General features: G+C 47.0%; 1 protein-coding gene across 1 annotated transcript in view; it reads left to right on the forward strand.

The window, feature by feature from the left end:
- The window catches only part of LOC114548713 (CASK interacting protein 2), an 83,646-nt gene extending 72,631 nt beyond the window's left edge, over nucleotides 1-11,015 (forward strand). The window contains exons 15-21 of the mRNA XM_028568742.1: nucleotides 3,729-3,802; nucleotides 4,549-4,659; nucleotides 5,258-5,359; nucleotides 5,918-6,056; nucleotides 6,928-9,150; nucleotides 9,642-9,873; nucleotides 10,532-11,015. Coding sequence (XP_028424543.1) covers nucleotides 3,729-3,802; nucleotides 4,549-4,659; nucleotides 5,258-5,359; nucleotides 5,918-6,056; nucleotides 6,928-9,150; nucleotides 9,642-9,873; nucleotides 10,532-10,631 — 2,981 coding nt within the window. The 3' untranslated portion in view covers nucleotides 10,632-11,015. The remainder of the gene's footprint in view (nucleotides 1-3,728; nucleotides 3,803-4,548; nucleotides 4,660-5,257; nucleotides 5,360-5,917; nucleotides 6,057-6,927; nucleotides 9,151-9,641; nucleotides 9,874-10,531) is intronic.
- The last annotated feature ends 2,569 nt before the right edge of the window (nucleotides 11,016-13,584 follow it).

The raw sequence follows: 13,584 nt of genomic DNA on the forward strand, positions 1-13,584 counted from the left end.
TATTAGGGGACCACTAAGGTCTGTATAAAAGCATCCAAACAGCACCATGTCATGGGACCTTTAAAGGCAAAATATATGTCAAACCATTCAGAATGAAGTATTGTGGTGCTACAGAGACATCCCAGCCTACAAATCCTATCCTACAGACTAAAGAAAACCAACTTTGTTTAGTACAGATCCTCACCTAAGTCATTTTAATTTTTTACTTTTAATATTTTTCAATGAAAATGAAAATAATGGTACAAAAATCATTCCCTCCAATATCGTAAATCACATCGCAATATCAGTCAAAATAATCCCAATGAGATATTTTCCTCATATGGTGCAGCTCTATTATGGAGTGACATGCAAGACGAAGCGGAGGATCTGTGTTGACCTCAGGCTGAATAGAAAGGTGGGTTAAGTGAAGGAGAAGAGGAATGAGGAGTTGGAGGGAGGGGTCAGAGGGAGGAGACAGGAACAGAAGCAGAAAGAGCCAAACCTATTTGTTAAATGAAGGAGAAGAGAAGAGATCAGATGACTGAACTGGAAAAAAATGTCTGTCTGCGTGAAGGATAGTCAGAAGGAAGGATGAAAACGTCGGGAGCCGCGCCGCTCTCCTTCCTCCTGAAGGGTAAGAAGTCAGGGACGGATTGTTGCTGTGTCTCCAGGCTGCGGGGGTTCCAGCATTCATTCACATTTAACGTCCTCTCTTTGGCTAGATTCACTTGTTAGATGTGACCGGAGGTGTCTGTTTCTTGAGACCGTGGAGGCAGCGAGACCAGAGGAAATGCTCCTGATGAAGTCAAACTCTTGAGTTTTGAATTAACATAAATTTAACATCCGCCATATTTTTTAGCAGTTCCTGCAGTTCCTTACCTGCTATAAATGTCTGTAAAAGGACAAGCTCTCTCTAGACTTATATTGATATATAATATTGAGTCAGATGTTTGTTGGAGTGTACACATTGTTTTTATTTGGGCTTTGTAAAGCTCAGCCTTTTTTTTTTATCTTGAGCCAATAGTTTTGTCTCTTGCCCTGAGGCCAAATACCTCTCCACGAGGTGCTGCCTTTTACTCTCTTTGGAGAGCAGGGCCCCTGACCTTCACCACAAAGTAGAGAAAAACAGAACTCAAAAAACAGCAAATAAAATACAGAAAGATAAGCAAGACAGAAAACAGGAATGGGTCAGGTCTAGATGGGAAAATAATACCTGAGGTTCTTTGGCTTTGGGGCATCCAAACTTTTGGATTAACCTAAAGTTATACTGTACTCCAGAAGTTTGGGAAATACACTTTCTTCCCTGTGTTTAGATGAGAAGATTAATATCACCCGTGTCTGTGTGTTTGGTACAGAACTGGAGTCAGGACATTGTTAGCCTAGCTTAGCATAAAGACTGGAAGCAGGAGGAAACGGCTAGCCTGCCCTGTTTAAAGTTCTAAAAAATGCCCACTTTGTTTGTTTAGGCAAGGCAGCTTTATTTGTACATCACATTTCAGCTACAAGAGCAGTTAAAACAGTTTAAAAATAAAAAAAACATAAAATACGAGAATAAAAATTGTAGAAATGAACAATTACTTAGAAAAAGAACAGTCTTCATCGTTGATTTAAAGAAGTGAGAGCTGCAGCAGTTATCTGGGAGTTAGTTCCAGATATGTGGAGCATAGAAAGTGAACGCTGCTTCTCCATGTTTAGTTCTGACTGACAGAAAGCAGAGCTGATCCAGACCACCTGAAAGATCTGGAGGGTTCAGAATGTAGCAGCTGATCAGAAATAAACCGTTCAGTGCTTTATAAACCAACAGTACTATTTAGAGACAGGAAGCCAGTGGAAAGACTTGAGAACTGGACTGATGTCAACCACTCTTTTGGACTTATTGAGGACTGGAGCAGCCGCGTTCTGAATCTGCCTGTACACAAACAGAAATGTAGAAACAACTGTGCAGTGTCTGCAGCTCTGGCTGCTGGACGATCGCGGAGCACAGGTTTTAGGAAATGTGTCCGTACAAACCTGGCATCCTCACAGTTGTGACACAGCTCCCGTCTGTTGTTCGCCGAGAAATAGTTACAGCACCTAATTTAGTAAGCTGTAGACATGTTGAGTGTATTTCTAAACCCTCGACAGAGCCGGGCTAGCTGTTTTCTCCTGATTACATACTCTATGCTAAGCTAATCGCCTCCTGGTGCAAGCTCCGTACTTAATGCAAAAACTTGATCTTCCCATGGAACTCTCGGAAAGAAAGCAAACAGGCGTAAACCCCATGTTGACCTGTAATCTAGGACCGGAGGCTTAACACTTCTGTTCTTTTTAATCACTCCTCTTAAGTGTCTGTTCAGCCAAATTACAAAAGAACATATTTACTGATTTATCATTAGTGGTAAGTATGATTTGGGGGAACTGCCACTTGAACATTTTTGATTTAGTAACTTGATGTGATTTAGCCTTAAAGAGCAGAAAGACAAACGATGAAAGCGCTCGCTTCGGGCAAAGACGGAGAGTATGGGAGGGAAGGTGCATTCCTCAGAGGTCTGTGCTAATGTGTCAGGACAGAGAGAGAGACGAGTCATGAGTGGGTTCAATGGGTTTCAGATCAGATAACACACCTTCACCCACCTGCAGTGACCCAACAACAACAACCGCTTACAGCTGCGGCTGATTCCACATGATTACACTTAGTTTGACATGACTGATGTTAATGCAGACAGGGCTTGAAATCACAACCAATCACCAGCCAACATGGCTAGTAGATTTTCAAAGTTACCAGCCAATCAGATTCTCCACTAGCCAAATGTTTGTTTGTTTTTTCCCTAACTCGCGCCATTCCGTTCGTCTTCTCCGTTTCAGCGTAGCTTGTAATTGGTTCCACGCACGCTAGGCACATAGCCAACGGTTGTAAGACACGTCGCGACAAAGTGATCATGGGAAATGTAGGATTAGTAGTACAAGCAGTGTTGCCAGATAAAGATAATACATTTACAAGCCAAACACACACAAAACCGGCCAAATTTCTTGGCGAAAAATGGACCAATCTGGCAACATTTCTGCAGTTGGCCGATTCAAACAGATCCAGTGTTGTCCAATATTGGATGGGGGTAGTGCATTTAGGTCGCGGCTGGGGGTTTGCCACATGGGGGACATGCAAAAAAATGCAGCGGGCCTGCAGCGAAAAGTTGAGACCGACTCAACTTTTGGAGAAACGCAACCCCACATCACGCTGCGGTGGCCAATCGTGTAACTGGAGATCAGACTGGTCGGTGTGTTTTGAGCTATAGTTTGAGGCGGTGTGAGAATCAAGAAACAGGAAACATCACTGCCTCTATCGCTGCCACGCGAACTTTTTAAAACACCAAACACAAGCTCTGATCTGCCCGGGAGTTTGTGTGATAGCTGAATGTTTTCCTGCAACAATAAAGCACTCGCTCCGTCTCGCTCTTCTCTCTCGTCTCTCTCTCTCTCTCTCTCTTTCTTTCTTTCTTTCTCTCTCTCTCTCTCTCTCTCTCTCTCTCTCCTGGGAAATAAAGCTTCCTTCAAGTGAAGTCGGAAACGTTGAACTCTATAAACGATCTGACTGAAAACAGTAAAATATAAAGTCTACTTGTCCTCTGTTGGGGGGTTTAAGAACACAACAGGACGGCACACAAATGGGCCGTTTCATTGGCAAATAACCGGATCGCTTTTTTTGGTCTGAATACCCCGTAAAATATGGTGGATGTCGTCGTCCTGTAGGATTGATTGTGTGTGTTTTCCAGGTGGTTCACGTCGGCAGGCCAACGGCACTCCTCTGAAAGGCTTTGTGAGACCAGAGGAGCTTCTGCAGGGCAAGGTGAGTAGAGTACTCCAGCCGGAGTAGCTGTGTGTGAGAGTAGCTGTGTGTGAGAGTACTCCAGCCGGAGTAGCTGTGTGTGAGAGTAGCTGTGTGTGAGAGTACTCCAGCCAGAGTAGCTGTGTGTGAGAGTAGCTGTGTGTGAGAGTACTCCAGCCGGAGTAGCTGTGTGTGAGAGTAGCTGTGTGTGAGAGTACTCCAGCCAGAGTAGCTGTGTGTGAGAGTACCTGTGTGTGAGAGTACTCCAGCCGGAGTAGCTGTGTGTGAGAGTACTCCAGCCGGAGTAGCTGTGTGTGAGAGTACTCCAGCCAGAGTAGCTGTGTGTGAGAGTAGCTGTGTGTGAGAGTACTCCAGCCGGAGTAGCTGTGTGTGAGAGTACCTGTGTGTGAGAGTACTCCAGCCGGAGTAGCTGTGTGTGAGAGTACTCCAGCCGGAGTAGCTGTGTGTGAGAGTACTCCAACCAGAGTAGCTGTGTGTGAGAGTAGCTGTGTGAGAGTACTCCAGCCGGAGTAGCTGTGTGTGAGAGTACCTGTGTGTGAGAGTACTCCAGCCGGAGTAGCTGTGTGTGAGAGTACTCCAACCAGAGTAGCTGTGTGTGAGAGTAGCTGTGTGTGAGAGTACTCCAGCCAGAGTAGCTGTGTGTGAGATTAGCTGTGTGTGAGAGTATCTGTGTGTGAGAGTACTCCAGCCAGTGTATCTGTGTGTGAGAGAGACTCCTGTTAAACCACCTCGCTCTCTGTTGTTAGGACTCGGAGGCCATCTACCAGTGGCTGTGTGACTTCCAGCTGGAGCAGTACACATCCAACTTCATCAGCGCAGGATATGATGTACCCACCATCAGCAGGATGACCCCTGAGGTGTGTGCATGTGTTACAATTACAAGCATTTTAGAATTAATGATTTATTAAAAAGTACATCCGTTGTTGTTATTGTTGATTGTGTTTCCTAATTTGCTTCTTTATTGATTTGCAACACTTTTGTCTGCTATGCACTTTCACTTTACTGGTAATGTCTTACCACCTTCTATATTTTCATACGTAGTTTCCTGCATTGATACTGCATTATGCAAGGTGCCATATTGTAAATCAAGACCAATGCATAATTAAGAAGAAATGTGGCATCTTTATTAACTTCCCGTGTTATGTGATGTGTTAGCAGAGTGCAGGAGGAGTGAAAATTGCTGAGTGCTGTGTTCTTGTAATAAAATGAAACTATCATACTGTCAATTGGCAATATATGAATGATGAAATTCAATTGTTTTGATAGTGTCAAATCCAACAGAAGTTATCTCAGGACACTTGACAGATAGAGAAGGTCTAGAACACACTATAATTTACAGACCCACAACAACTCCTCCCCAGAGTAAAGCAGTTGGTGCGACATAAAATGTCATCTCTTGTTTTTTTTTGGTTGAAGTTGAATATTGACCGGTTGCCTATGTGTTCTGTTCTTTAGGACCTGACTGCTATCGGAGTGACCAAACCAGGCCACAGAAAGAAGATCTCAATGGAGATTGGCAAGCTGAGCATCCCTGAGTGGCTGCCTGATTACATTCCTGTGAGGAAACCCCTCTAAAGTCCCGCTCGCATGTTAATGTCCTAACAGTCATGAAACGCAGCTACGTCTCTTGGATTTGTTGTAAAACTTTTGAACCAGTAGTGTCTAACCGTGTGGTCGTGGTCACACTGCCCATACTGCAATTAAAGCTTTAGTGCGTAACTTATTTATAATAATGAACATTCAATATAATAATTACATTCAAGCCGGTGCCAAATGAGTTGCTACAAAGTTTAAAGACTCTTGGCTCTGGGCGCCTGGATAGGTCACCTGGTAGAGTGTGCGCCCATATACAGAGGCTCAGCCCTTGACGCAGTGACCGCATGTCTTTGCTGCATGTCATTTCCCCTCTCTGTCCCCTTTCAGGTCTAGCTGTGTTGTGCGCGATCACTGCAGGCTTGTGTCCGGTGGATGCAACACAGTGTTGTTGTCATTACTTATTCTACAATTCCTCATGGAGGAGACAAACTACGCACTATAGCTTCAAAACCAGCAAAACGCAACATCCAGGATAATTCTGACTTCCGTTGTCTCTTTTGTTCCGTCTGTGTCTCTCAGTCGGAGCTGGGGGAGTGGCTGAGTGTGATCGGACTGCCTCAGTACCAGAAGAGACTGTGTGACAATGGCTATGACTCCATCACCATCGTCAAAGACATCACCTGGGAGGACCTGCAGGAGATAGGCATCACCAAACTGGGTGAGGAATCAGACCGGACTTCTATGGAATGTGCTGTGATTGTCTGGGGTTTTCCCCCAAAGGATGAAGCGGTTCCACTTTGGACCGTTTACTCTTCATCCGCTTCAAATCCATTTATGCCCATTTGAGCATGCAAGGGGATAATCTCTTTTTGTGCTTCCAGACGAATTTTACACTTCACGCAACATTTGTTGGCTCTAGTGAGGCTTTCATGTTATGAATTTCCTCTCCACTTTTAATGGAAATTGATTGAATTAATACAAGGAATATATTCCAAATAAATGTTTTTGACATACTTTATAGCACAAGACAATTAGCAGTATCGCTAAGCGGGATGATTACTTTAAATCAACACTGTAACATTTGAAAGAAGAAAGAACAATCTTCCTTGAGAAAATACCTTAAAATTGTTTAATTCCTACGCAATGAAATGCAGCCTCCATCAGTTCAGTAAAGTCAGGGCACCAGTAGCTCATGGTGGCTAATGTTAGCAAACGTTAGATAGACATTACTGAGTCAGTTTGCGTACTTGATAAATCTTTCCTATTGTGCCTCAACACATGCTGGTTTCACCTCATAGCAACATCATTTGACACAGATCAGGTGAGACCTGTAGCACGCTGACGGGCCACGCAAACGGGAGCCAGGTCGCGCCCACCTGGGGATAAAATAGCTTTTCTTTAGTGTTGGTGTGTGTCGACACTGGGGAATGAGACAGCGGCTTATCCTGATGTGTCATAGAACACTGTCAAGTTAACAACTTAGTCTGAGTAAACTATCCAATGAGGAAGACTCTGAAATGTAGTTGAAAGCTCTAGAAAAAGCTAGTAAGTGGACTTCCTTCCTTTTTAAAGTGTGTTCTGTGTTTCAGGCCACCAGAAGAAGCTAATGTTAGCGGTGAAGAGGCTTTGTGACCTGCAGCGCTCTCGCAACCATGCCAGCGGAGCCGGAGGCGGGACTCTCCGCCGGAAGCCCCCCACCGCTCTGGAACTGGTGGCAATCGAACACATGCCGACACACAGTGTGCACGCTCACGCTCCTCCTGACGACTGCTGCCCCTCCCCTCGCACCCCCAGGGCCCTCCTCTCCTTCCAGGACAGCGAGTTGAGCGCCGAGCTGCAGAGAGCCATGACGGGCAGGGCGGGCGGAGGCGCTGCCGAGGCGTTCGCCATCAGGGGTGTGGCCTCCGCAGCAGCTGTATCTGCCATGTCACTCAGTCAGGAGAGCATCAGCGTGCGGTCACGGGGGTCAGGGAATTCGGGGAATTCTGGAAATTCAAATTCAGGATACTCTCAAGATCACCAAGCTGCACCGTGTTCAGCCAAGATCTCCAGCCGGTCAGAGGAGAGTCTGGGGGGTGGTGCAGGGGAGGAGGCCAAGGGTGGAGGAAGTAGTCCTGCAGGACGAGGTAGACAGAGACCCACAGAGGTGTGGGAGAGTCCCTCTGCCACCCCCAACAAACCCTTCTCGCCCCTAACACCTCCGCTAACCCCCAGCAAGATGCCTCGCTTCGCCTACCCGGCTGTCCCACCCAAGGCCAAACACCTTCAGTCCCCTCACCGCCTCTATCAGCCCAAGAACCATCCGCCCTGCTCCCCTTCCTCTCCGTCGCCGCTGCCTTCCCCCACACAGAAGGCTTTCAGTTACCTCCATGCGCAGGCAGGAGGCGTCAACGGGGGTCCATGGGTGCTCTCCAAACCTCTGCCCGGAGCGGTCCCTGTGCTGGGACCCCGGCCTGGGCAGGGCCCAGCTGATGACACCCAGAGGGGCTCGCACAAAAAGCGAGCCCAAAGCCTGACTCGCTACGCTCTGTCCGACGGCGAGCCGGACGAAGACGACGACCTCGCTCCCCCCTGCACCTCTGCCTCCTCCCCGGCCGTGCCCTCCTACGCCACCCTGTCCCGCAGGCCGGGACGTGGCCACACGAGCACCACGGGGACCCAGCGCCACATCAACCGCAGCCACTCGTTCGCCGTGCGATCCCGCCGCAAAGGCCCACCCCCGCCACCGCCCAAGAGGATGAGCTCGGTGAGCGGCAGCCCGGCACGCCAACCGGGAAACGGGAAAGTGGGGGAGCCAGAGGCGAAGGGCGGGGGGGAGACGGAGGGCTCAGGCAGCGTGAGGAGCATCGCAGCCAGGCTGGAGGGGAGCAGCAGCAGTCCATGCAGGAGGATAGATATACCACCAACTCATATCGCAGTTTCACCGGTTTTCATCCCTGTTTCCTCCCCGATTCCACATGGGACGACTCCTCACATCATCCTACAGCATTCCAAACCGGTCCCTGCTCTGGGCATGGGGGGCCTGAGGAGGACAGGAAGTGAGAGGACAGAGGTGGAGACTGGCAGACAGAGAGGTGGAGGCCCAGAGGAAACCCTTGAGAAAGCAAGGAGAAGCGAAAGAATGTCAAAGAGTGCTACTGCATCTCCAAGGCACAGCTCCGGGGAGCACCTCCCTTTCGCTGAAGAAGGCAACCTTACTATCAAACAGCGGCCCAGGACAGCAGCTAACACCCTCGCAGACGCTGAAGTGAAGGCTCCACCAGAGCCTCCAGGCCAGACACCCAACAGCCTGGAGCTCCCAGAGTTCAATCTGAAAGAGTCTGACACGGTGAAAAGACGACACAAACCCAAAGACAAAGACTCGTCGACACCTGAGGAGGCTACGTCCCCCAACAGAGACTACAACCGCCCACAGGCCAACAGTCTCCACACACCTGATGATGTCAGGGCGCTGAGCGATGATGACTCTCAGAGGCCGGGGAATATGTTCCAGAGAGTAGGCTCCATGGGAAAAGGCCCCAAGCCACCAGTGTCCTCGAAACCTACCAGTCCTCTCAAACAACCGCCCAACAGCAAACCAACAACCCCCCAGAAAACAGTCTCTTCAGTACCAGCTGCACAAACAGCCATTCCTAAACTGACCAGCATACAGATTCACACAGTTTCCCCGAGGTTGGGCGGCAGCATTCACACACAGACATGTGTAGCCAGCCACAAAGCCGTGAATCCACAGACAGACAGTCCACAGAAAGCTGGTACTTTGTCTGGACCGAGACTCTGTCAGCCCAGCATGGTCTCAGCATCAACAGCAGGTAACGCTATTATGGTAGACATTCTAATCCTATCCACTTACAAAACTTGTTCTGTGAATAAATGCCATCAACCTGCCAGCTGTCCTGATCTGGAATAGTGGTTGTGTCATTTTTCTTGTTGTATTTCTGTAGCTTATTTAATGTTTTTCTTTTAAAGCCATCCATCTGCTTAGGGACTGCTGATGAAAATGTGCCTGCATGGCTAAATCTGGCACATTTACATGTTGGACTCTGGCTCATGTGGATTAATGTGCGTTGTCCCTTTTAAATAAATTAAAAAAAAAAATCCAAATTTGCCTCATTAAAGAATAATATTTTGAAAGAATATTAATTAAAGAATAATTTGTTTTGGATTAACCCCCCACATGTTGGCTCTAATTAGATAATGTGGTGTTGACCTGCTCTGTGTGGAAGATGATTGAGACGAGACTTCTCTTATGATTAGACGCTATGAATAAAAATGAAATTGAATTGAACTTATTGTCCCTCAGGACTGAACGTCACCGTGGTCCAGAGCCTTGCGTTCGCTGCTCCGTCCTCCCCAGCGCGGGCCCCATCATACCCGACCTCGGCCCCCCCGGCGGGGAGAGCGGCAACGCCTCTGGCCGGGGCCGCCGGTCTGGAGGAGCTGGCTCAGCAGAGGCTGGAGCAGACCAGTACGTCACTGGAAGCTGCTCTCAAAGTGGTGGAGAACAAACTGGCCCAGGGGAGCAGTGTGGACAGGTACGCACTACTCTACATGGCAGGGGTGTGGAAGGTTAACTGTAATTTAGATAACCAACAATGAATTTTTATCAATAGTTTACATATGTATCTGGTTAAACAGGGGATTTTACTCTTTTAAAAATGTTCCATCTCTGTAGGTATCTTCCCATAATGTTGTCAGACACTTAGAATAATAATCTGAGTCTGTCGGCGGCAAAAACAGAACTTTTAGTGGACGCTGACTGACGCTGTACATTTGTCCTGTAGGGTTACACTGCAGCCCGGTTCACAGCGGCCGGTTACAGCGTTCTTGCTCAACACTGGACCAATTTCATATATTGTCGTTCCCATCAAACACAAAAACATAGTGAAATGGGGTCCAGGTTGGAAAAAAACAAAGTTACCCTTGACATTGAAGCTGCTCACAGACAGTTGGAGGGGGGTGGCGGGCAGCCGTACAGCATGACAGCATGACACATCGATAAACCAGGCAAAAGAAGAAAGAACGTTTTTATTTTGGACGTAAAGAAACAAGATTTTTCTGGCTTTATGAAGTTTTTAGTCCGTACCATTGACTTGTATACTAAGTACTACACTTGTTTTTCAGCACCATTGCTTTGAGCAACCTGAGTCGACACACTGCGTCACTAGTAACACAGTCCTGTCTGTTTCACAGCGGCAGCAGCAGCACGGTGAAGGCAGCAGGGAATATTCTAGATGACATCGGCAACATGTTTGATGACCTGGCTGACCAGCTGGACGCCATGTTGGAGTGACATCCTGAACTCTGCCTCACAGCGCTGCTCTCTCAGGAGAGCAAGAGACAAAACATGGGCAATTAGAATCCCGCCAGAGGGAGATGGAGACCAACCGGTGAGGCTGTAATGCCGCCTACACATGATACGCGGCAAAACCGCGAGTTAGGGCGCAGAGCAGAGAGGCAAAACAAGGCGCAGGAACGTTCTGGAATCGGTTGCGCCTTGAAAAGTCAGCGGCAACTGGGTCAAAGATGAAATAATTTCAACTTTGAGCGCAGCGCACAGCAGCAATTCCGAGCGGTGCGCAACGTCAAGGGTAGCACTGAGCCTAGTCTCGCATTGGCAGAACTTCCTCCTCCACAGCGCTGTGGAGGAGGGTCTGGCTAGTCCACACAGCATTCTGGGACGGGAGAACAAACATGCTCTGGTTTATTGGCATTTCTTTAAACCAATCACAATCATATTGGGAGGTGCTAAGCGCCAGACAGAGCAACGGTGCCTCTGCTAAATAGCCTCTGGAAGGAACTTGTTTTGGTGGAACGTGTACGTTCAAAAGTTGTTTTAGTCGTGCAACAGAAAACTCAGATTGGACAGATAGTCTAGCTAGCTGTCTGGATTTACCCTGCAGAGATCTGAGGAGCAGTTAACCATAGTCCTCAGAAATCCACCAGAGTTTAGAACGCCAACACAAAGAGGAAGATGAAAAAAAGGGACATCCGGTTGAATTTTAAGAGTGGTGCCGCCCAACTAGGCGCAGCGCTACCCTTGGCGTTGCAAACCGCTGGGAATTGCCGCCATGCGATGCCAAGGGTTGCGCTGGGCCTAGTTGGGCGGCACCGCTCTCCCCCGTAGAAACAAAACAATGGAACGGCCGGCACAGAGCAGTGTTACCGCGGATCACGTGTAGGCGGCTTAAGAGCAGAGACAGTCTTCATGACTCAGGATCAAGCGATAAGGAAACGTGCTCATTTGAGGATTTCCTGCACAACTCTTCCTCCGTATTGCCCAGTTTTTTGACGCGAGCACTTCGCCTTAGGACACACACCTGGGAATGTTGATGGAGCAACAACAAGACGTCTGTGTGTTCAGTATATTATCATCACCAAAGGGAATGAGGGTCCATTTTTATTTATGTTACCTGTAAATGTATCAATGAGTCTATGGTGGCGCTGTGTATGTGTGTAGTCAGATATACTGAGTTATATATACTGATTATACTGAGTATATTTATACTTCTATATGTTTGTTTTTTTAACAAATGGACTTCCTATTGACTGTTTAAATCATTCTATTCTAGCATAACTGTGTTATACATATATATATTAGAGATGCACTGATCACATTACTTTCTAGGCCGATTTTCTTTGAGTTAGGCCAGCAGATACCAATTTTTAGCTGATTCCGATTTCATTTTTTCTGACCACTTTACAGCACACGCAAATATTTATTTTCTATCTTTTCTTTAATAGAACATTTTGCACAGAACATAATATTTTTTGAACAGATAATGAATCACTATAAAATAGAATTATATAATTCACACACATCTAAAAGTGCAATGTTAGAACCATTTCCTTCTTTTCACATCCATCCATAACAACAAAAGAAATGTGATTTTGGTTTTTGGCGTCGTCCCTCCACGCCCTACTTTCTCCTTGCAGGTGTTGCATATTGCAAACTTGTCATCTTCTGCACACACGCTGAAGAATTTCCAAACAGCTGACATGTTGCAGGTTAATTCACGAGGTTCCCTACATGTGCGTGAATAGTGCCGACACGCGCTTCACACCGCGAGCGGGTACGCGCGACACACGGCGGGAAAGTTGAGAGAAAGGAAAAAGAGACGGAGTGCTGTCGCGTATCCGTGTGTGCGTGCGTCCTTGAGAACTGTAACTCGTATAACTTCTGTTGTCAGTTAATTGTAGCGTTGACCGGCATGAAATCGGCATATCATGTCAGACTGACCGGTCATGGCCAGGCACGTGAAAACCAGCCAATTTCGGTCACCGGCCGGTCTATTGGTGCATCTCTAATATATATACTTTGCTGCTTATTGTCTATAACATGGGGGGAAATATTGCTTGTTGTATTTAAAGCAGCATATTCCTGATATGATTTGACATGTTTTTACTAAAGTCTTTTATTATGGACACAAAGTGAGGAAACATTCTCCCTTTAAAGGGTTATCGTCAGTGTAAAGATGTGTATCAGGGGTGACAGCTGGCCTCAGGGTGCTGTGACGTGGATTCTCGTCAGGTGAAGTGTGCTGCTTCCAAAGAACGGGAGATGCTTTTAAACATTTCAACAGCGGCCGGTTCCAAAGCATTTCAAGTCCAAAGAAGTTCAATATTTCAAACACTGTAAAGGCGCATATATATAATTACTTTTAACTACACGTTTGCCAACGTAAGATAGCTGCTACGCTTATCCTGCGTTCCTCTGGAGCGTAGGTTGTGCACGTCTTCAGAAATGAACGCTACGCGTCCGAAAGATGCAACTGAGCACATGAACGTGGGGGCAGCCTATCATCTGACAGGCAGGTCAGCAGCTGTTCCACGCTCCAGCCCAGGAATATGTTCCGGTGTCGGCCGGTGATGATACGGCCCCGATCTGCCCCCTAGTGGATATACGTTTAATCCTCCAGGTACACGCAGAATACGCAGGCAAGTATGTGAACAATGCTGTTCATGTCGCAGCCGCTTGTCTACGTGTACGCATTGTTTAAAAGCAAGTATATCGGGGCCTTAAGAGATTGGGAGTCCAGAGTGGAATAATTAGACTTTTACATGCTTAATCATAATCAACAAATAAAAAATGGATGCATTTTTAAAACGCCATTGTAAATTTAGACTATGCATTATGTTTAGAAATCGTCCGCTCAGAGGAGCTTTCTGGAGCCCGTAGTTTCCTGCTTTATAATTGACACTTATCATTTTGTGACATTTAAAGACGTGTAAGCAGAGTGTAAGCT

The sequence above is a fragment of the Perca flavescens genome, chromosome 21, assembly GCF_004354835.1.
Source record: "Perca flavescens isolate YP-PL-M2 chromosome 21, PFLA_1.0, whole genome shotgun sequence".
NCBI lineage: Eukaryota > Metazoa > Chordata > Actinopteri > Perciformes > Percidae > Perca > Perca flavescens.